The sequence below is a fragment of the Synchiropus splendidus genome, chromosome 14 (genome assembly GCF_027744825.2).
Source record: "Synchiropus splendidus isolate RoL2022-P1 chromosome 14, RoL_Sspl_1.0, whole genome shotgun sequence".
Lineage (NCBI taxonomy): Eukaryota > Metazoa > Chordata > Actinopteri > Syngnathiformes > Callionymidae > Synchiropus > Synchiropus splendidus.
In genome coordinates, this window is record NC_071347.1 from 23,730,710 (window position 1) to 23,751,358 (window position 20,649).

Here is a 20,649-nt window from a genome sequence, read left to right on the forward strand (position 1 = left end):
AGGAGGATCCACAGAGAGCCGGGACCCTCGGAGCCAGAGGGAAAACTTCTCTCACGGGCTCTGGAACGGACCTGAAACCAAGACGCCGGGGCCCGCGGAACCAAGACTGGAGGCGGGACATGAAAGGTTTGCGCTTTATTGATTCCTCACAACAAAGTGGCCTGACGGCGCTGCTCCACCCATCGTCAGGCGCCGGTTTGAAATTCTCAGGATCCTCTTCAGCTGCACCGTTAAAAGCCACCCACAGGGGGCGGAGCGCCGGAGTCCCACTGGGATAAAAGTGCTGGTGCGGGGCTCGAGTCGCAGGTGGAGCTAAAATCTTCTTCACGTGGGCGGCGTCCTGCCAGCCAGCGGGTCATGTGAGCCACGCTCGGCGCAGGAAGCAACGCTTTCACCTTGTTTTCACTAAAATATCTGGTTGTGGAGCAGCTGGAGACAGAGGACGGGCCGGAGTCAGCGGCGGCCCCGGGCGGCGCCCTGCAGCGACTCCACGTAGGTGAGCGCGCTCTGCAGGGACGTCAGGCAGTAGCCCTCCTCCCCGATCAGGACGCTGCGGCAGAGGCACCAGCTGACTCATCACATCCAGATGTCTGGCTTCCCAGCGCTTCTGCTGACTCACAGTTTCCGCTGACTCACCCTTCGTGGATGAACTCCTCCAGGGCGGCGCACTCCGACACCAGCGCCGGGGTCCCGCTCCTCAGGACCACAAAGGACAAGATGGGCAGCAGGTCGTCGGCGCCGCTGCGGGCGAGATCAGAGGGTCAGCGACGGCCCCCCGGGGGCTTGTGTGTCCGGCCCCCCTCACCCCTCCGGGGCCAGATAACATCACTGAGCGTTTGTTTATCCGCACGCTCACGCAGGGACACAGCTTCGCGTGAGAAGCCGGGACAGCGGTTTTGAACCGGCCCGACCTCGGTAACAAGATCCGCTCCTCCTGCAGGTTCTGGGAAGGTGTGGCCCGGACCTCACACGACACAGAGCCTGACTCCGAGTCCCCTGGTTCCACCACTGTAAACACGTGTCCATCCCTCACACGCCACATTCCAGACCGATCGGGACACGGCTCGGGTCCGGCTTCTAAAGAGCCGGCGCTGGACATCATTAGCTGCTGCAGACTCACAACAAAGACGCGGCTCGGACCCGGGCCAGGACAAAAGCTGGCAGTCAGACCGGGCCTCACTCCGTGAGGGTCGGGGTCCGGTCCATGTGTTGACCGGCGGGTGGCCGCGGAAAACTCGCCTCACTGGGTCTGACTCACTGCTGACACAGGCACTTACACAAGTGCTCACAGCACAACTTCTGCAACACCAGACCACTGAGCCCGGATCCTGCAGGTCCAGGTCCACCGGCTCGGAACCTCAGGTGTGTCGCCGGGAACACGGTGCTCTGGGGACCACAACAAGCCTGTGATCTGAGGCTGAGCTCTTCTGTGTGCGCACTCCTCCCTCACCGCTCCCTCACCCTCTCATCACCCCAGCTTCAGGCCCAACATGGCTCCACCAGCACCTGACTGGCTCAGGGCCCAGGGAGGCTTCACCGGTCACCAATGGGTCGGACCAATGAGAGCCTGGGATCACACGGTCACCTCCACGTCCCACAGGAAGCTCCTGGAAATTCCTCGGAACCTTTGGGTTCGGTCGTCGACCCGGTGACCCCTCGTGAGACTCGGCAAACCTCGCACTCCTCCCGGGGCCCAAACCCAGAGAGGACGACCCACTTTCCTGCGCCTCTTCACTGTGTCCTCACTCACTCATGCAGCTACACCCCCACGTCTGTCTGTCCGTCTGTCTCTCTGTCCTTGTGAGGACCTCTCCTGGCCATCGCCCTGTCCCCGGCCTCTCCCCTGGAACACATGGCTCACCTGAGCCAGGAGTCCGGACCAGACTGGGACCCACTTATTTTGGAGTCTTCATCCCCACTAAGAGGTGTTTCCCCTGAAACTGGCTTCCCTTGACAGAGCCGCTCCGGTCAGTGGAGCGCAGCGTCTGTGACGGCGTACTCACATGGCGGCCGTGGTGTGTGGCGACTGGGACTCGTGGAGGGCGCGGTAGTCTTCAGCGCAGGCGCAGATGAGGCGGAGCGTCCGGACTGCAACACAAGCAGAGGTCAGGCCCCGTGGCTGGCGGCCCCGTGGCTGGCGGCCCCGTGGCTGGCGTCCCTCCCTCCACACAACTGACCGATGCAGTCCAGCTTCCTCTGCGGGCAGCAGTCCTGGACCAGCTGCTTCAGCTCCTGCACAGCACACTCGTACGGCCGCGCGCCGGCGTCGGGGGGCGCCAGCTTGGCGGGCACCCCGAGGTCCACGGGGGAGGCGTGGCAGTAGAGCGTCATGGCGGCGTCGCAGGCCAGCTCCCGCTCGTGGTGGACCTTCCTGAGGGCGAGAGTCATAGCGGTCGGTGACCCTGAGCTGGACCATGTGCTGTCACAGGCTCCAGTCTCCAGACTCGACCCTCTCAGAGGCCTGTTGAACCTCGGCTGCAACTGAGCTAGCAGAGGAGCCGCGCAGCGCGCACGCGGCACCGTCACAGTGACGGTGGAGCAACGGCGCCCCCTGCTGGCGCTGAGGCGTCACTGCCCGCAGAATCCGGGGCGGTCAGAGTCTTAGCTCCTCGCCCCGAAGGCCTCACTGGACTCCTCATTCTCTGAACGTCCATCGGTACCTGAAGAGAGCCAGCAGGGCGCCCCACAGCGGCGTGAAGAAGACCTCCTCGATGCTGGCCAGACACAGGTCTTTGGAGGGCGCCGTGTTGAGGCACTCGAAGGAGAGCAGGCACAGAGACAGCAGCTGGTCTGGGACGACAAACAGCACCTTCCTTCACGTCTCCGCGCCACCACATCCACATCCACATCCACGCGCAGGTCTCACCGATGGCGACGTGAACGTCTCTGACCACGGACTTGAGATGCTCCTGCAGCGCCCTGCTCTCCAGCTCCGAGACCAGAGTCTCGTCCTGGTCCGGGTCCAGGTCCATCTGACTCAGCATCTCCTCCAGGTCTTCGAAGGAGTTGTCACGCTCGGCGGGCAGCCTCTTCTCCACGTCTGCACAGAAGTCCTGAGACAGCGACAGAGAAGAGCTGCTGAGACTCTGGGCTCCGCTGCCGCCCGAGCGCACCGACGACCTCGGCGTATCTGAGGAGACAGATGAGCAGGAGTGAGGCCGGCGCTGGCGGCTGCAGCACCCGAGCGACGCTCACCTGGAGCCACCAGGCTGCCACGGGCTCTGGGCGGGACTTGACTGACGATGGGGTAGAGTCGGTTGTAGATCCGGAACTGGTGCTTCTTGAGGAGCTTCACCACAGGATGATCGGAGCGGCTGATGGGAGCAAAGGACATGAGACGCAGGAGAGGACACCAGAGTTCTTCAGACAAACTCATGAACCAACACATGCACACGGCTGGCCGCAGCAGAAGCAGAACCTTGAACAAACAACAGGCTCTGACCTTTGACCCCATCGACCCAACACCAGAGTCTTCCTCTATTGACTGAGAAGCGGCAGCTGAACCCGTGTCCCCGCAGCTTATCAGCGTCCTGATAACAAGCGGCCCTCACTGACTCGGGCTCAGCGCCGAGCCGTGTCAGAGACGCTCACCTGAGCAGGTAGGACACCAGGCCCGACACCAGGCCGGGGTCGCTCGGGCTCTTCTTCAGGTCTGCTTTCCACACTTTGGGCCAGTCCTGCACAGGAACCAGGAACTTTCTTCAGGTGGGGTTGCCTGGCCGGAGCTCAGGCTGGACCCTCAGCGGCAGACTCACGTGGTCTTGCTCGTACTCCAGCACGTTGGTGTACACGGCTCTCTGCTCCTTCTCTTCGGCCGTCACGGCTCCGGAGGCCGAGAACCTCCTGAGGACAGAGACCACAGAGAAGACGGTCCAGCTGCCACTTGACACTCGGTGAACTCTTCCTCGAAGGGACTGGGATCTCCCAGCCCAGATAAGCAGGGAGCGCCTGCAGCAGCGGATCAATGCGGCCGAGCCGCTCGGCTCTGCTCGGAGGGGAGCGAGCGCAACACTCACCGGTTGGCCTCCTCCTGCAGCCGCAGCCGTCGCTCCTCCATCTTCCTCTGCAGCTGCCGTCGCCAGCGTTGAGGAAACACAACTGCTCTTCATATCAGCACAACACCAGACCTCAGCCATACTCTTGGAGCTCCCGGTTGTCCTGCTCTCCAGCGGCTCCCTGCTCTCAGCAGGAAACACACTGGACCAACTCTGAAGGCCCCAGCACCTGCAGTTGGACACCGGCCATCCAGAGTGTGAGCAGGTGACCAGCAGGAATCAGAGGTCGCGGGGTCAGTTATGTCACGTGACGCGCCTGGTGTCACGTGCACGTCACTGGGGATGAAGAGCTGCACCTGATTCCTCAGCTCAGACCTCTGCTCTCCTGACAGTCTTCATGGATCAGGGAGGAGACGTGCCACCAGAGGTGAGGCCACCTCCTGGACCCTGGAGAGCCACCTTCCCCTGGGGCCACACTCCAGCTCCTCCACAGCAACATCTACGCAGCTGGGACCCTCACAGTTGTGTCAACTCCAGTGAAGGATACGGCGTCTTGTCTGGCCTTGGCGATGATGAGGTTCTCCATCATCTGCCGCTGGAGGGACAGCGTCTGTGGGGAGAGGGCGCCGCGTGAGACACACACTGGGCTGAAGGAGACCGGGCCACAGGAGCGCCAGAGTCCTGCGTAAAACCACCACGTCGGACTAACGGGCCCCATGCTGACTCAGCACCCCCCCAGGGTTAGGTTCGGGTTCCACTTGGGCTTTTGGTCAATCTGCTAACATTGGGTTTAAAAACCAAGCCACAGGTTGATTCCAGATCAGAACTGGTTGAAAGGTCAGAGGAGAGTGAACTCCTTCATGTCACCCGGAACACGCCAGAACAGAATAAAGCCAGGAAACATCGCAGAAAACTGTGCATCAATGTTCCCCAAATATTGACTCGAGCTCGAGGCGTCAACGGACGTCACATAACACCGACGTCAGTGACGTCATCTTCGACGTTTGTTCCACGCCCGGGGGGTTTATCAGACAATGATTCGACATGAGGACCGCGGACCCGAGTCCGAGTCACGGCAGTTACCTTCAGAAACATCTTCAGCTTCCTCCAGTACACGCGCAGCTCCAAACGGCGTCGAAACACTTTCCGCATCTGAGAGTGACGGTGATCAAGTGAAGTGACTGGTGCTGACGGAGTCGAACCCGCGACTCCGGCGGACTTACCATGGTGGCGGCGCGAGTCAGCAGCGGCACGACGCGAAGGCGAGACACCTCCGGAGAGAATGAGCTCGACACTCGGTCCGACCCCGGACCGTCCCAGCTGCTCGTCACCGATCAATCAAGCTGCCGCGAGCGCACTTTGCCTCCAACGCGCTCTGTCAGAACCGCCACGCCGCCGCTCCAAGTCGGTTGGCTCGGGGCAGCAGCGGGTCCAGTCTGAGAACGGGACAGTTTAGGTCCCAGTTTCATTTAGTTTAGCGCCGAGATTCCGCTTCACGCGCCTCCCTGACTGAACGTCCGGCGCCTGTGCTTGCTGGCAGAAATAATCAGGGTCAAACTGATTCCTGACGAAAAACAAATTTCGTTCCAGAGAAGCATCAAACACACGATCTTTGTCTCCTCGGCTGCAGATTCCTGCAGTTCTCTGGAAGCGACCTCGGGTCACGTGACAGCGCGCCAGCTCTCCCGTGGAGGACAGAGAAGCCTGAGATCTTCTCAGCAGAGGCAGCAAGGACGCGGCCCCACACGCTCTGAGGCTGCGCACCAACAACACCGCCCCAGGTTCCCTCTTCAGGTCACGTGACACGTCGGACCACACGCTACGCCACAGTGACAGCGTTCAGGAGGCCACTGACCAGGGACGTCTTCTGGTAGGACTGAGCCGGCGACAGTCGGGCCAGCCGGGCTTCGTAGTTGGCCTTCAGCTTCTGGTTCAGGCGGGACGCTTCTTCGATCGGGGTCAGCAGCCTGGGGGCGCACACACGCACACACATGAAGCCAGCGTCTCCTCTGACCGATGAGAGTGAGGCGTCTCCACACCCCCAGCATGTGTCACACCATCTCAGACATCGAGTCCATCTGCGCTCACAACATACTTCCTGCCGGAATCCTGCCACGCCACTGTCTGCCATCTCTGGAAGACCTCTGGAGGGATGAACCGTGGGACCGGGACGCCAGTGGGGGGCGCTGTGACTTCACCAGGAGGTGATGCAGTGACTTCATCAGGAGGCAGAGCTGTGACGTCATCAGGAGGTGATGTGGTGACATCAGGAGGTGGAGCTATGACGTCATCAGGAGGTGATGTGGTGACATCAGGAGGTGGAGCTATGACGTCATCAGGAGGTGATGTGGTGACATCAGGAGGCGGAGCTGTGGCGACATCAGGAGGTGGAGCTGTGACGTCATCAGGAGGTGATGTGCTGACATCAGGAGGTGGAGCTGTGACGTCATCAGAGGGACAGAGCTGAGTCTGACCTCTCATCTCACAACTCAAGGTCAAGACGGAGTCCAGATGATCCTCTGGAGACGCGGAACGTAACATAGTGTGTGTGTGCGAGGAGAGGTGGTCACATGGTGTGAGCCTGGGTGGAAGGAGAGTTACCGGCAGCTGCTGCCTGGCTGCTCAGCGAGGGCTGCGGTTGGTTGGTCCGAGGGCGGGGGTCGGATGGTGTCCCCACGAAGGACCTGGCCCTCTCCAAACACTGCTCCGCCAGCCGCAGCATGCGCCCCACCTCCACGGCCGCGAGGTGCTCCTGTGAGGCTGAGGACAGGGAGCTTTATCAACTCCGCACGCTCGACCAACACCGTGACAGAAGCGCGCCGGAACGCGACTCACCTTCCGTCTCCGCCTGCTGCAGCAGAACCTGTGAGACGAAGGCGACGGTGCGCAGGTACTGGCAGTAGGCCTCCTGCAGAGGGACAGCACAGACAGCAAGTGACCGGACGGATGTTTCCTCACAGCCAGCGCCGCGGACCAGGGGAAGAAGAAATGCGCCTGCCAGATCGGCACACTCGAAATGAATCCCTTGTGAATCCCAGTGTCACTCCGTTGTATATGTAAATTACTTAGTGAATGATGAACTGTGTGAATGAGGTCAAACTGCATTGACATTTTATGCAAATGTGTCAGTTGTTATTGGCATGAAACATGAGTCACTTTCCTGTCTGGTGTCTAATTTCCAAACAAGTGTGACTTTGGACGTCAGTTGCTGACCATGTGGCAAAGACCTTCCATGACACTCATCAACTATCAGCGCTGTTCGGTTGTGTCTGTCACGTGACCGAGCCCATGCTCATTGGTTCCGTGGCTCACAGTAGATGATGGTCATCGATTCGGATGATGATTCCGCTGCCGGTGCCACCCTCCACTGGCTGAGGGCTCATGTTCCGGGTGAGTCAACTTCAACTGACGGAAGGTGTCAGGTGAGAGTGTGACGTCACCGGTGCGTTCGCGCTGCAGGCGACAACAACATCCGGCAGCGAACTCGCGTCCTGCTTCTCTGACTGGCGCGCTTTCAACACCGTCCCCCGCGCGTATGTGTCGTGGCCAGAGCCGGGCGGTCCAGTACCTGGTGCCGGTTCCCTCCGTCCAGCTGGATCGCCTCTGTGGCCATTTTCATGGCGGACTGAAGGGACTTGACAGGCGCGTCTCTGTCCTCCATCGTCGCGGCTTCTTCCTCCTTCCCACTTCTTCTGTGGTGAAGGTTGTAAACACGGGAGGGCGGCTGCAGCGCCCCCTGCGGCTGCTCCAAGTCGAAGTCAGGTCCAAATCCCACGGGTCAGACAGAGAGTGTTTCCGGGACGGGAATGATCGTGAAACTCCCAATTCAGCCCAATAAAGACAATGTTTTCTAAAACAGCCCTTCTATACCGCGTGCGCGGGCAACACGAGCTTAAAACCTTGCGGAGGAGACTTCAGCTGGGATCCATGTGTGGAACATGTAACACTTTTCTTTGGTGAGGTGATTAAATTCCAAACACTGACGACACCGACTTCTATGATTATCCTCCATCACATCCAACAACTCTCGTTCTCGCGTGACGTTAAACACTTACGGTGGTCCAAGTGACCCGGAGCCGTCTCCCTGACGCCGAGCAGAGCACGCGCGCTGGAGGAAACCTGGGGCTCCTCTGAGCCCAAACATCCTCCGCGGGTGAACTTCAGGGTCACGCCCTTCACTCGCTCCCGGGAATCAAAAGTCTGGGCTCGTCCGGGATTTGAACCCGAGACCTCTCGCACCCTAAGCGAGAATCATACCCCTAGACCAACGAGCCACGTGAGGAACCCGCTTTCTTCAGAGTTGCGGTGCCACCCAGCGCCTCCGCTGATGTGGCGCTTCAAGCCGTGACGTTGTGGGTGTTTGGCGCCATCCAGTGGCCAGAGCGAACGCTGCTTCACATCACAAGTCGAGCTCAAGCAGGAGCTCAGCAGCTCGAAGGAACCAAGCCGGTCCTCGGAGGGCCGCAGGTTTTTGCTCACAGGGTGTCAGCTGAAAGCAGCTGACTGACCACCACCCCGAGGCCTTGTATGGTGTCAGTGACCTGACCTTCTTGGCTGAGCTCCAGAGAACGCAGTGCGACCATATGACTCTGCCTCTTCAAAAGCAGAGTAAATCCCACGCTGTCAGCTCCGCAGTGTGTGCGGCCTCCACAACTGGCACAGCAACACGTCCAGGTGGCGCCCTCCGCTCGTCGGTATCAAAAGTCTGGGCTCGTCCGGGATTTGAACCCGGGACCTCTCGCACCCAAAGCGAGAATCATACCCCTAGACCAACGAGCCACGCGATCGTCGCTGCCGCACTGAGTGACAGGCTGGTGATGTGGCGCCTGACGACAGCACCACCTGGTGGCTGAACCGTCAACACCATCGTGGTGGGAGTCGGGCGCCCCCTGCTGGATCGTGGTGAGAGCAACGACGGTGTTTCACTCTACACTCAGCGTGTACATGTGAGAGTTTTGGGTGCTTTTGTCGGCAGTTTGTTTGTATTTTGTTTAGAAAGTCGTTACCGGAAACCGCGTTGTTTTTGGATGATGTTGGGCGAAGACGAAAGAAAGTTTGTTTCCAGTCATCCATTTTTTGCTGTGCATTCATTCCATCGTCGGCATTCAGAGAGTGGAGCTGCTCTTCAGTGCCAGGAGTCTGGATCACCTGAGGAGCTTCACCAGAAGTTGGCTGACCTTTCAACCTTCCTGAGCCAAAAGAGTGGGGCTCGTCCGGGATTTGAACCCGGGACCTCTCGCACCCTAAGCGAGAATCATACCCCTAGACCAACGAGCCAGATGAGTCTCCACCGTCCTTCAGAGTCCTGGTCCACCACGGCTCCTCTGCTGATGTGGCACTTCCAGACACGTTTGGCGCCATCTAGTGGCCATACAAGAACACACGTCTCCTCACCGTAGAACGCATTCATGGCAAACGAAAATGGAAATGAAAAAAGACGGAAGTTTTAAACGGAAAATAAATGCCTGCAGGACATGAGGTTGAAGTCAAGAGTGATGGTTTCCGGGTGATGCGCCTGTGAGACTGCTCAGAGGACGGTGGTCCGGCAACAGCTCCATCTAGTGGTTGAATAACCCAACTACAACTGCAGGTCCTGAAGACCCTCGAAGTTTGCAGATCAAGTGGAGAAGGTTCCACGCCAGAGGAGGCGTGAAGGGTCGGGCTCCACCAGGATGGGAACCAGGGCATCTTCTGCATCCGGTGACCGCAGTCTGGATCATCTGAGGAGCATCAATGGGTCACAGGCAGAAGTTCCTTCACTGCTCATTCAACCTTCCTGATCCAAAAATAGGGCTCGTCCGGGATCTCTCGCACTCTAAGCGACTAGACCAACGAACCTGACGGGACCGTGTTCATCTTCTCCTCCAGCTATGCTTGAGATGTATGGGAGAAGAAAGGTCCAGTGTTGGCGCCATCTAGTGGCCATATAGGCACCCGCAGGTCCAGCAGCAGGAAATAAGACGAGTCAAACGGAGTCGAAGCTAAAGCCGAGTGTCTCCCGGGCACAGAGGCCCACGAGTCCGCGGCGGGCAGAGGAGCCTCCAGGTGTCCTCCTGACCTGAGAGCCTGGAGGCCAGAGCTGCTGGTGATGACTGATCTGAACAGTGGGTGTGTGTGACCTTTGTCCTCATCCAAAGTCCTCTCTCTTGCTGTCCAATCATTAACCTCCACCCGAAGCAACGCTGAGAAGCGGCGTCGGCGCTGAGCACACACAAACGACACACTTGCTGAAGCCTGCTGACAAAAGAGGAAGAGGAAACTGGGCACAGAGAACCAGAGAGTTCACAGGCTCTCAGTGAAGCAGGGTTTGGCATGGAGCTCCGAGAGGAGCCGGAGGGCCGGAGCGTGCGGCTGAGCGACGGGAACCTCATGCCGCTCCTGGGCCTGGGCACGTGGACGGTAGGAGGGCGGTGGCGCTCTGACTCTCTGTGGTTCGGGAGAAACTTTCCGGGGTCACGACATGATGACCTTTGCTGTGGGCTGCTTCTGCTTTCAGTCCTCCAAACTGCCGCGCACCTGCATGCAGGGGGCCGTGGAGGCCGCCATCGCCGCCGGCTACCGCCACATCGACACGGCCTTCTGCTACAACAACGAGGTGGAGGTGGGCAGAGCTCTGCAGGCCAAGATGCGGCAGGGCGTGATCCGGCGACAGGACGTGTTCGTGGTCAGTAAGGTGAGTCGCCAGCCGCCGCTGCCCCCGGAGCTCCAGCAGGGGGCGCCTGACTCTCTCTGCCGCCACAGCTGGGGACCACGCATCATGCGGCCCACGACATCCCCAAGTGCCTGGAGAAATCCCTGGAAGACCTTCAGCTGGACTACCTGGACCTGTACCTGGTCCACTCTCCCGTGGGCCTGAAGGTTTGAGAGGCCCAGGCTTCGTTGCTCCTTCTTCTCGCGTTTGACCAGCGACTCTCCCTCAGAGGGTGGAGGGCGAGATGTTCCCCAGGAAGGACGGGCAGCTGCTGACGTCCGACGTGGACTACGTGGACGTTTGGCGGGTGAGAACCCAGCTGAGCGCCAGCTCGGGTCTGCAGGCCTGACACCACCGCCAGCTGGTGGATGGAGCTCATGTGACTGCCGGTCCGGACGCTGGTCTTGATCCTCACTCGTGTGTCGACACTCGTAATACATTAAGGTTGAAAAGAAACGTTTTTTCACTTGGTATTCATGAAAATATCATTTTGAAAAACCACAAAACGTTTTCATCCAAACACAATGGTTGAAAATGGAAAGGAGGATCCCCTCATCCGTCCTCTTCCGTCCTTCACCATCACTTTCTCCACGTCTCCAGTCCACCCTCAGTTTTGCTTCCAACATGAACAGCACCTTCATCCACTACAAACCAGCCCCAGCAGCACTTTGTGCCATATATTTCATTTATTCATGGACTCGAAACGTGATTCGTCTTCACCATTAGAATGGACCTGTTTGCGAGCGCTCACGCGTCTTGGCTGCAGAAGTGAAGGTGCAGTGCGTCTCTTCTCCTCCCAGGCGCTGGAGGCTCTGCAGGCGTCTGGTAAGGTCAGGAGCATCGGGGTGTCCAACTTCAGCGTCCTGCAGCTGCAGAGGCTCCTGGCTCTGTGTCGCGTCCCGCCCGCCGTCAACCAGGTACAGCTCCCGGGGCGGTCGCCCCCCCGGGTCCTCACACCGGGTGGTCACCCCGGGTCACCACCCCCTGACGCCTCCGCAGGTGGAGCTGCATCCGTACCTGGTCCAGGCCGAGCTGACCACCTTCTGCAGGTCCAACAAGGTGGCGCTGGTGGCCTACTCACCTCTGGGCTCTCCAGCACGCCCGCAGGAGATGTAAGGCTCCTCTCACCTCCTGTAGACCCACAGCTTCTGGCTCTTCTCCGCTGCTTCAGGATCAGAGGTGACACGGACCCCAAGGGACTCCTGGAGGAGCCGGTGGTGGTGGACATGGCCCGGAGACACCGCCGTTCTCCAGCCCTGGTAGCTTGGCTTGTTCGCTGAAGAGCAGTGCGGTGGCCTCACCGTGTGACTGTCGGCAGGTGCTGCTGAGGTTCCAGGTGCAGCAGAAGATCGCCGTCATCCCCAAGAGCGACAAGTCCCACCACATCCTGGAAAACACCAAGGTAGGAGCCGCTTCCCGCCCGGAGCTCCAGCTCCAGCAGGACCTGACCGGCCGTGTGTCGCAGGTCTTTGACTTCAGGCTGACGGAGGAGGACATGGGGGCGCTGCGGAGCCTGGACCGAGGCTGGAGGGCCTTCACGCTGCCCGAGTGAGTGGCAGCGTCCTCTGCGCCGTGACGGAGAGGCTCCGAGCCTCACGTGACCACTTCCCTCCACAGGACCCAGTCTCACCCCTACTACCCCTTCCACTGAAGCCGCTGAGGCCTCCTGCGCAGCCTCATCTTCATCATCATCATCGGCTCAATCTCTTCCTCCTCCTCATCATCAGCTCCTCCTCACCATCATCATCAGACCAGACTCCACAAGAAAAGAGTAAAAAACTTTAATCTTCTGCACCACACTGAAGATCCTCTGCTGCTGCACAGGACTGGAGCCCAGAACCACCTTCAGAAAAATAACATTTGAAAAGTCAAAGTTGAGTTCGGAACAGTAAAAGCCTGCAGCGCTCTGCTCCTCTCTTCACTGTGGCTCCGTCTGTTCCTGGCCAGCGGGCGCCGCCGGCCTCAGGGCGCACACGCAGGCACAAGCCCCCGCCACAGGCTTGGGCAGGTCCGGCCCTCGAGACCAGGAGCCCTGTTCCGGGTCGAAGACCTGGGTGGCGCTGGAGAAGGTCATGGTCTCCCAGCTGTAGCCCCCCAGCACGAAGATCTTGCCCCCCCACACCGCCTGACCCGCCTCGCTGTTGGGCAGCAGCAGGGGCGCCAAGCGGGTCCACTGACTGCCGCCGGTGTCGAAGGACTCGGCGTGCAGCAGGTCGAAGCGGTCGGTGGTGGCCGTGTCGTCGTCGCTGCCCCCGAAAACGTAGATCCTCTGGCCGTGCGAGGCCATGCAGTGCCAGCCCCGGGCCTCCAGCATGGCGGGCCGCTCCAGCCAGGACCGGGCCGACGGCTCGTAGCTCAGGAAGTCCTTACGGTACTCTCCGATCTGCACGTCGTGCCCGCCCGAGACGTAGAGCAGCCCCTGGTGGACCGTGCCGGCGTGACTGTAGGTCGACCTGGCGAGACAGCAGATGCTCAGAGGCGCTGCGATGGCCGCCGGCGCTCGGCGGGTACCTGGGCAGGCCGCTCACGTAGGACCAGCTGTCGGAGGCCGGACTGTAGCGCTCCACCGAGGACAGAGCGCCGCTCTTGTTCCGCCCCCCCACCGCCATCAGTCCGTCGCTCAGGGCGCCCAGGAAGAAGTCCGCCCGCCGCTGGTTCATGGGGCAACACTGGGGGGAGGAGGGAGGTCAATACAGGTCACCAAAGCGAGGCCTGTAAACCAGTGTCACTAACGGAAATAACACTGAATCGTCTGTTTCCAAAACAAAGTCCAATTGTAGCGAAATTCTCTTTCGCTTCCGTCTTGATGTCGTGAAGAAGGTGACTGAGCCTGGACTGATCTGCTCTGGTGTCACCACACCTGCCGACGCAGGCGAGTCCGAGGGTGGCGGTTCTTCCCAAGTCGTCCCGAGTCTTTTCTTCCTTCTGTTGAGACCTAGTTCAACCTTGTCCCAACGGGAACAAAACCAAAGTAACTCAACTGAAACTAAGCATTTTTCCAAAACTGAAAGGAATGCAAACAAGCTGAATTCGAAAAAGAGAAGAATCCCAAACTACCGCCACCCGCTGGTCAGGAGGCTGCCGCTACCTTGGTCCACTCGCCGTGCCGAGGGTCGTATCGATACACCAGGTTGGTGGCCGAGTCGCCGCCGTGGTCCACCGACAGGCTTCCCCCCACGGTGAAGACGAAGCCGCCCAGAACCGCCACGCAGAGGTGGCTCCGGTGACAGGGCACCTGCGTCTCGGGAAGCCAGCGGCCCGCCTCCTCGTCCAGACAGCAGACGTCGGCACTCAGCTCCTCGCCGCGCTCAGACACCTGCGGGGGGAAAGCCAGGTCGCTCGCTGTGGCCGCCGGGACGCCGCCGCTGGCTTACCTCTCCTCCCACCAGCAGGAGGCGCTCCTCCCCCCCTCTCACCGCCGTGCGCAGGCTCTGCAGCAGCGGCTGCTGGCTGGGGTTCCCGTGGTAATGGACGGCCTCCGCCAGCACGGACTCGGCGGCGCCCTCCTGTGGCAGGACAGTCCTCAGCGCCGGCAGAACCCGACCCAGCAGCTCAGCCGGCGGCACCAGAGGCAGCCGGATCTGAGCGAGCAGGCTGCGGGCGTGAGGCAGGCGCTCAGGCGAGCAGCTGAGCCACTGGAGGGCGCTGTGGAGCAGCGCCTGCTCGCTGGCATGCTGCACCTGCAGACAGGCCAGATCAAGCACCGGCCCGGGCTGAACCCCACCCAGCACTCACCTGGCCGCTGGACAGGTAGAGGCCCAGCTTCTGGGCCGGCAGGTCACGCAGGAAGGTGGGGCTGAAGGAGAGCGAGGCGAAGCGCGAGAGGATGAAGCGGTCGATGAAGCGGTCCAGGCGCTCCAGGCTGTAGAAGAGAGCCAGCTGCTGCAGGTACAGCAGGTTCTCCTCGCTCAGCTCCTGCTCCAGGTACTGGCAGCACAGCTCCACCGCCGGCCACACCTGAGGGCGCAGACGGTGATGAGAGAGCGCGGCTGCCCTGCGGCGCCCCCCTCGGCCGGCTCACCAGGGGCTGGTACCTGCAGCAGGTGAGCGGCTTGGAGAACCAGGTCGATGTTGCCTCCGTCCAGCAGCAGCTGGCCGCTGTAGAAGAAGTCGACCACGGCCTGCAGACCCAGCGAGGAGACCCCGACCAGCTGGATCTGCGAGAGACACCGGACAGCGTCAGGTCCGGAGCACGGGGGGGGGGAGGCTGCGGGAGGAGCTCTGACCTCGGCCTGCTGCTGCTCCCTCATGCTCAGGCTGAACATGGCGCGGAAATACGGGCTGCAGGAGGACAGCAGGACCCGGTGGGCCGAGACTCGCCGGCCCTCAGCCACCAAGGCCACGTCACAGAAGTGGCCGCCCTGCCGCTGCTGGTCCAGACCCCGCAGCACCTCGGAGGCCTGCTCCTGCCAGTGGAGGACCTGCAGGAACACTGGGCTGTGATGGGTTGTCACCGCGGGCCACAACACGCGCACGCAGGCACGCACCTTGGACGAGCGGCCGATGGTGTCGGGGCGACACACTCTGGGCTGCTCCATAGCTTCTCTCCAGGTCAGAGGTCAGCGAGCTGCGGCCGAGCAACCATCAGGTGACCACTGCCGGCCAATCGGGAGCTGAGGCAATCGAGACTCGTCCAAAACACAAGCACGCGCTTCAGTCCGGTTCGGTTCAGCGTACACGGGAACACAGGTTCGGTTCGGTTCGGTCCAAAAGCGGCGTTTGAAGTAAAACAGGAAGCTCGTCGGCTCAGTTTCCAACACACCTGCGCACGGTACGGAGTTACAAACTTCCTCGCGGCTCCGGGAGCGAACAGGTCCACAGGAACATTTTAGGGAAGCCAGAAGCGGATGCTGCGCTGGTCACGTGGGCGCAGCCACGCCGGGACCCCGATGTGAAGCTTCCAAGTAAAAGCTTCCGAGATTTGCTGAACCGTCGGCGTCGCTACGTACACGCGGCCAGTGACGCCACGGGCTCCGTTCTCTGCTGTCGCTCACTTCATCGTTTATGTCGATGAAACCGCGAGCGCGCGAGGAACCAGCGGAGCGTCATCGCCTGCGTCTTATTTTGAAGGGCGCCCGGACACGCCGGATACAGAAGGTGACAGCGCGAGCTCGGTGATGTGATCGATGTTTCCACACAAATAAAGGTTTGTTTGTCCACAGGCCGGAAACCTGCCGGCCATGACGTCAGAGCCGAGCGCTCGCTAGTTCTGCCGTCTCACGATGACGTCACCTCATCAGCGATACTTTACTGTGATGAAAACGTGTTTCCTCCAGCTGCGGAACTCAGTGTTGTTCACCTTCAGTCTCGTGCTTCAACCGAGCGCCTTTTCCCCGCCAACTGAGAAACGATAACGACGACGACGGTCGGGCCGATCACGTGACCTGAGGCCGAGCGCTGTGCTTTTCCTAGTTGATTCACGTTGACGACACACGGTGCTCGCGCTCACGGCCACGCCTTGCTCAGCGGCAGGGAAGTTTTGAGTTCCACTTTCAATGTGACAAAGTAAGTTGTGAAACACGGTCTTTAATTTTGAGAAGATTAACGTCGTCAGTGGACGACAGTCAGCACTTCACAACCGGAAACGTACGTCCTCTCCTTCAGAATAAAAGACGCCCGGGCGACTCCGGACAGGAGCGGCGACTCGGCTGCTGCAGCAGGTCGCTGTTTTCGCTGCTGTCCGGTGATTTTTGTGTGTTTCGCTGAGAGCTGACCCACAGGAGGAGTCCCACAGAGTCCCAGCCACGCTGCTGGCTCGCTCCCGCCTCGCCGGGACGCTTGGTTTAAACGTGTCCTTTGACTTTACCTTTATTCTGGCAGTCTGGACCGGAAGCAGCACCGCGGCACGCGCAGCTTGACCCTCCGTCTCGGTGAGGAGCAGAATCACGTCTGCGGGACTTTTGTGTCTCAGCTGGACGCGACGGAACCGTCAGCACCGCCCCGAGTCTGGCATCCAGGAAATGCACTCGGCTGCTGGAAGTGCGAGCCCCTTGTCACTTCCTGCTCGGAGCTGGTGATTGTGGACGGAACATCGTCGCTTCCGACCCAACTCAAGCGCCTGTGGACCCCGTGACTCGTGCCCGCGAAGATGACTCAGATCGACAAGGAAGCCTGCAGAGACGCCTACAACCAGGTCCGCGACGACAACACGGACACCACCTGGTGAGCGAGCCTCCGCGCCACACTCGGCCGGACAGCCACGCGCTTCTCCGCGTCGGCCGCACCGTTGTCGCTGGGCTGAGCCCCAGTCGGCTCCCCGTGATCGCGTCGCATCGATGCTCCCCGCGGCTGCTGTTTCATCCACCCAGTCCGCGGTGGCGTTAGGACTGAAGCCCTTTCGCGAGCGCCCCGCTCCGGCAGACTCGGGCTGCGCCGAGAGACGTCTTTCATCCTTTCATTGTGATCAAGTGTCAAACTAAGACTGACGACGGAGACGCCGATCTGATCGTCTCCTCTGCGCGTCCCAACTGACTGTCCAGTGTGTAACGCCCACCTCGGACAACTTAAGTTTTTCACGGCAGTATTCGGAACGGTCTGCCGTTATTTCAAGGAAGTTCGGTGTGGTGTGTCTGCGCTCATGATGGGACCGGGCGCGAGCGTGCTGCGTTCAGGGACGCGTCGCCCACCCGGCCAGAAGTAATTGCCTTTGTCCTGTGTTCGGCGGAGCGGCGGCGGCACCTTGCATGGGCGTCGCAGGCCTGCTCTGAGCGGCCGCTCTGTGGAGCCGCACAAAGGCGCCGTTGTCATCCACGCACTGCGGATTCATAACGCGCCGTGTGTTCTGCTGCTCCCAGGGCCGTGTTCAAGTACGAGGGCTCCACCATCGTGGCGGCCGGACAGGGCACCGACTACCAGGACTTCAAGAAGCTGTGCACAGGTGAGCCGCGCTCTTCCCGAGTCACACGGCCTGACTCGCTCCGCTAATCTCTTAAGACTCGGCGCTGGGCTGTTGCGTCATCTGCCGTCAGGAGGTCAAGTGGTGGAGCACATGACCAAACATTCACACGCCCACACACACACACATACACACGCACCTTTCCCCCCCTTTGCCCAAAATGAGAGCTCTCTCTCCCTCTCTCTCTCTCTCTCCTCTCCCTCTCTCTCTCTCTCCTGTCACTCTCTCCTCATCACGCTCTCTCTCTCCCGCTCTCTCTCTCCTCTCCCTCTCCCCCCCTCTCTCTCTCCTCTCCCTCTCTCGCTCTCTCCTGTCACTCTTTCCTCATCACGCTCTCTCTCTCTCTCCCGCTCTCTCTCTCCTCTCCCTCTCTCTCTCTCTCTCTCTCTCCTGTCACGCTCTCCTCATCACGCTCTCTCCACTCTCTCCCTCTCCCTCTCTCCTCCCTCTCTCTCCCCCCTCTCTCTCCACCCTCCCTCTCTCCTCTCCCTCTCTCCTCTCCCTCTCTCTCTCTCTCCTCCTCATCACGCTCTCTCTCCACTCTCTCTCTCCCTCTCTCTCTCTCTTCTCCCTCTCTCGCTCTCTCCTGTCACTCTTTCCTCATCACGCTCTCTCTCTCTCCCTCTCTCTCTCCTCCCCCTCTCTCTCTCCTGTCACGCTCTTCTCATCACGCTCTCTCTCCTCTCACACTCTCTCTCCTGTTTTACTCGTTCTCTCTCCCTCTTCCTCTTGCTGTCCCTCTTCCTCTCTCTTCCCCTCTCCCTCTCTCTTTCTCCCTCTCTCTCCCTCTCCCTCTCTCTCCCCCCCTCTCTCTCTCCCTCTCTCTCTCTTCTCCCTCTCTCGCTCTCTCCTGTCACTCTTTCCTCATCACGCTCTCTCTCTCTCTCCTGTTTTACTCGTTCTCTCTCTCTTCCTCTTGCTGTCCCTCTTCCTCTCTACCTCTCTCTCTCTCTCTCTCCCTCTCTCTCTCCCTCTCTCCATCTCTCACTCCCTCTCGCTCTCTCCTCTCACGCTCTCTCCCTCCTTGCTGTCCCGTGAGGAACCCATGTGACCGATCTGGGTCACCTGCTCAGGACCCCATGACCCTGGCACACGAAGGAGATGGGGGTGTATGTTGTGTTGCTGTTGTCATAGCAACACTGTCAGACAGACCAAGGTCCCAGTTAGGAAACAGGCCAGGCTTGTGGTTGAGCCTGGGGGCGGGGCCTCGTCGTGCGCCGACACGTCAGCTGAGGCTCAGCTATTCTGCGTGGAGACGTGACGGTGGCTCCTGCTGAGTCAGCCTCCCGCCGGGTGGTGGGCCTCGCGCTGCCTCGGCCGGAAACCCAACGGATGGCTGGACCCAGTGGGCGGGGCAACTTGAAGACTCTTTGCTTGGGTCCACAGACGACGCGCGGCTCTTCGGCTTCGTGCGCATCACCACGGGCGACGCCATGAGCAAGCGGGCCAAGTTCACCCTCATCACCTGGATTGGCGACAAGATCAGCGGCCTGCAGCGAGCCAAGATCAGCACCGACAAGGCTCTGGTCAAGGAGATCGTGCAGGTCAGGCTCCCGCAGCTCGCAGCCCCAGGCGCCCTCACTGTCCCCCCTGTCTCCACAGAACTTTGCTAAGGAGTTCATGGTCAGTGACCCGCGGGAGGTGGACGAGGACTACATCCGCACGGAGCTGAAGAAGGCGGGAGGAGCCAACTACGACGCTCAGGCCGAGTAGACAAGTGCCACTGTGGGAGGGGGGGTGGGGGGAACAGCTGAATGTGAAACTAAACCCTGACGACTCGAGTGAGTCGCTGACCTGAAAACAATCGACTGCACAAAGAAGCACGAACGAGAGGCGGCCGAGAGGAAGAAGCTGCTCTCCTGCCCTCTTCTTCCTCTCGGCAGGAAGCCAGCGAGTCCAGCCGCGCCAGGCTCCTCCTCCTCACCTGCCCTGCGCTGACCCCACAAAACCATCTGCGACCTGGATCCGGTTCCCTCGCCGCCAGGTGTCTCCCGCTGGCCCGGTCGTCCAGCAGAGGCTCAGAGTAGATCCGCGGTGGGGACTCTGGACCTCTTTGATCCAGCTGCTGCCACCGGGACCCCACCTCGGTGGAAGATGGCTTCAATAGATGCGTAGGCGTTGCCCAAGGGTCTCTCTGTGGTTTCAAAATGGAGGGCCTGTCTTCTGTAACTCAAAGGTCGGACCCTGGGGGTGTGGGGGCATCACTGTGATTGGCTGCGGTGTCGGGGAGCGGGGCTAAGCAGCTGGCGGCTCTCGCTCATAGCATCTTTGTTTCCTGTTTACGTCTGAAAAAGTAGATGAAACGTGTTTGTCTTCAAGTGAATTTTATTTCTCTGGAAAGTTGTTTTGATCGCTCTGGAAAGTTTTAATAAAATGATCCAACATTTGAAATAAAACGGACTCGTTTTCCAAACCTCCTGTCCGAGTGTTTGTTCTGGAGCGATGGGGCCCTGAACCCAGTCGGCCCAGGGTCTCCACGAGCGGGACCCGGGCGCGGCTCAGTCCTGCTCCGCCATGTGGTCTGTGACAGGATGGGTTTCACTGGCTCGACGAGGGGCCACATCACTCCGGGGTGAGCGCCAGTCACGTGACCCCGGTGGGTCCGGCTGGTTGCTTCGTGTCCTCACACACGGTCTCACTCCTGCTCAGGGGTCCGGGCCAGCAGTGGACACGGGGGTGAGTCGGCCTCCGGAGTGAACGCTCCACTTCTCACATCAGGCTTCCACAGAGAAGCTCTTGTTTCCAACAAAGCAGCCGAGCCTCTGTGTCCTGGACCCGGTACTGACCCCAGAGCCGCTCACGCTGACGTCAGCCTCACATCCACGAGTGTTGGCACAAACCTGCCATAGCATTACGACCGCCGGTGGTGGTGGTGGTGGGGGGGTCTGCTGACTCATGATTGATCTGCTGTGCGCTCATGTGACACACACACGCGCTTTACAGTGGCGCTTCATGGATCAGCGAGGGTTATTGAGGAGTAAAGGTCATGTGACTGAGTTACAACGTCGTTTGGTCCGAAGTTTAATGAGGAGATGTCCACAGTGACCCCATCTGCTGCTCCTGCAGGC

The 20,649-nt window shown here is 60.3% G+C and overlaps 4 protein-coding genes and 3 non-coding genes across 9 annotated transcripts; 2 read left to right on the forward strand and 5 right to left on the reverse strand.

Annotated features, from left to right (window-relative positions):
- Window positions 1-10: 10 nt before the first annotated feature.
- vps9d1 (VPS9 domain containing 1) lies at window positions 11-8,083 on the reverse strand. Of its 2 annotated transcripts, none has more exons than XM_053886105.1 (16): window positions 7,564-8,083; window positions 6,831-6,903; window positions 6,597-6,755; window positions 6,091-6,514; window positions 5,851-5,962; window positions 4,543-4,605; window positions 4,017-4,069; window positions 3,756-3,843; window positions 3,592-3,677; window positions 3,196-3,314; window positions 2,867-3,130; window positions 2,661-2,790; window positions 2,178-2,371; window positions 2,004-2,088; window positions 637-741; window positions 11-550 (listed from the first exon to the last, which is right to left on the reverse strand). In XM_053886105.1, the coding sequence occupies exons 1-16, from the start codon at window positions 7,654-7,656 to the stop codon at window positions 454-456; spliced, it is 2,145 nt and encodes a 714-aa protein (XP_053742080.1). In that variant the 5' UTR covers window positions 7,657-8,083; the 3' UTR covers window positions 11-453. The 2 variants fall into 2 exon arrangements, with proteins under 2 accessions (XP_053742080.1, XP_053742081.1); XM_053886106.1 differs by having other exon boundaries at window positions 14-550; window positions 6,091-6,433; window positions 7,564-8,079.
- A 114-nt stretch (window positions 8,084-8,197) lies between these two features.
- On the reverse strand, window positions 8,198-8,269 carry trnap-agg (transfer RNA proline (anticodon AGG)). The gene has a single exon. It is a non-coding gene; the product is annotated as a tRNA-Pro (tRNA).
- A 433-nt stretch (window positions 8,270-8,702) lies between these two features.
- trnap-ugg (transfer RNA proline (anticodon UGG)) lies at window positions 8,703-8,774 on the reverse strand. The gene has a single exon. It is a non-coding gene; the product is annotated as a tRNA-Pro (tRNA).
- A 426-nt stretch (window positions 8,775-9,200) lies between these two features.
- Window positions 9,201-9,272, reverse strand: trnap-agg (transfer RNA proline (anticodon AGG)). The gene has a single exon. It is a non-coding gene; the product is annotated as a tRNA-Pro (tRNA).
- Window positions 9,273-10,166: 894 nt separating this feature from the next.
- Window positions 10,167-13,291, forward strand: zgc:56622 (uncharacterized protein LOC326033 homolog). Its single transcript, XM_053886131.1, has 10 exons — window positions 10,167-10,394; window positions 10,492-10,668; window positions 10,737-10,853; window positions 10,916-10,993; window positions 11,487-11,603; window positions 11,686-11,798; window positions 11,858-11,945; window positions 12,005-12,088; window positions 12,152-12,234; window positions 12,304-13,291. The coding sequence occupies exons 1-10, from the start codon at window positions 10,308-10,310 to the stop codon at window positions 12,335-12,337; spliced, it is 978 nt and encodes a 325-aa protein (XP_053742106.1). The 5' UTR covers window positions 10,167-10,307; the 3' UTR covers window positions 12,338-13,291.
- Window positions 11,844-17,152, reverse strand: klhl36 (kelch-like family member 36). Of its 2 annotated transcripts, none has more exons than XM_053886109.1 (8): window positions 15,174-17,152; window positions 14,913-15,107; window positions 14,721-14,843; window positions 14,422-14,643; window positions 14,061-14,366; window positions 13,775-14,002; window positions 13,198-13,355; window positions 11,844-13,139 (listed from the first exon to the last, which is right to left on the reverse strand). In XM_053886109.1, the coding sequence occupies exons 1-8, from the start codon at window positions 15,222-15,224 to the stop codon at window positions 12,605-12,607; spliced, it is 1,818 nt and encodes a 605-aa protein (XP_053742084.1). In that variant the 5' UTR covers window positions 15,225-17,152; the 3' UTR covers window positions 11,844-12,604. The 2 variants fall into 2 exon arrangements, with proteins under 2 accessions (XP_053742084.1, XP_053742085.1); XM_053886110.1 differs by having other exon boundaries at window positions 14,913-15,123.
- cotl1 (coactosin-like F-actin binding protein 1) lies at window positions 16,537-19,994 on the forward strand. Its single transcript, XM_053886141.1, has 4 exons — window positions 16,537-16,848; window positions 17,481-17,563; window positions 18,968-19,125; window positions 19,184-19,994. The coding sequence occupies exons 1-4, from the start codon at window positions 16,775-16,777 to the stop codon at window positions 19,292-19,294; spliced, it is 426 nt and encodes a 141-aa protein (XP_053742116.1). The 5' UTR covers window positions 16,537-16,774; the 3' UTR covers window positions 19,295-19,994.
- Window positions 19,995-20,649: the final 655 nt, after the last annotated feature.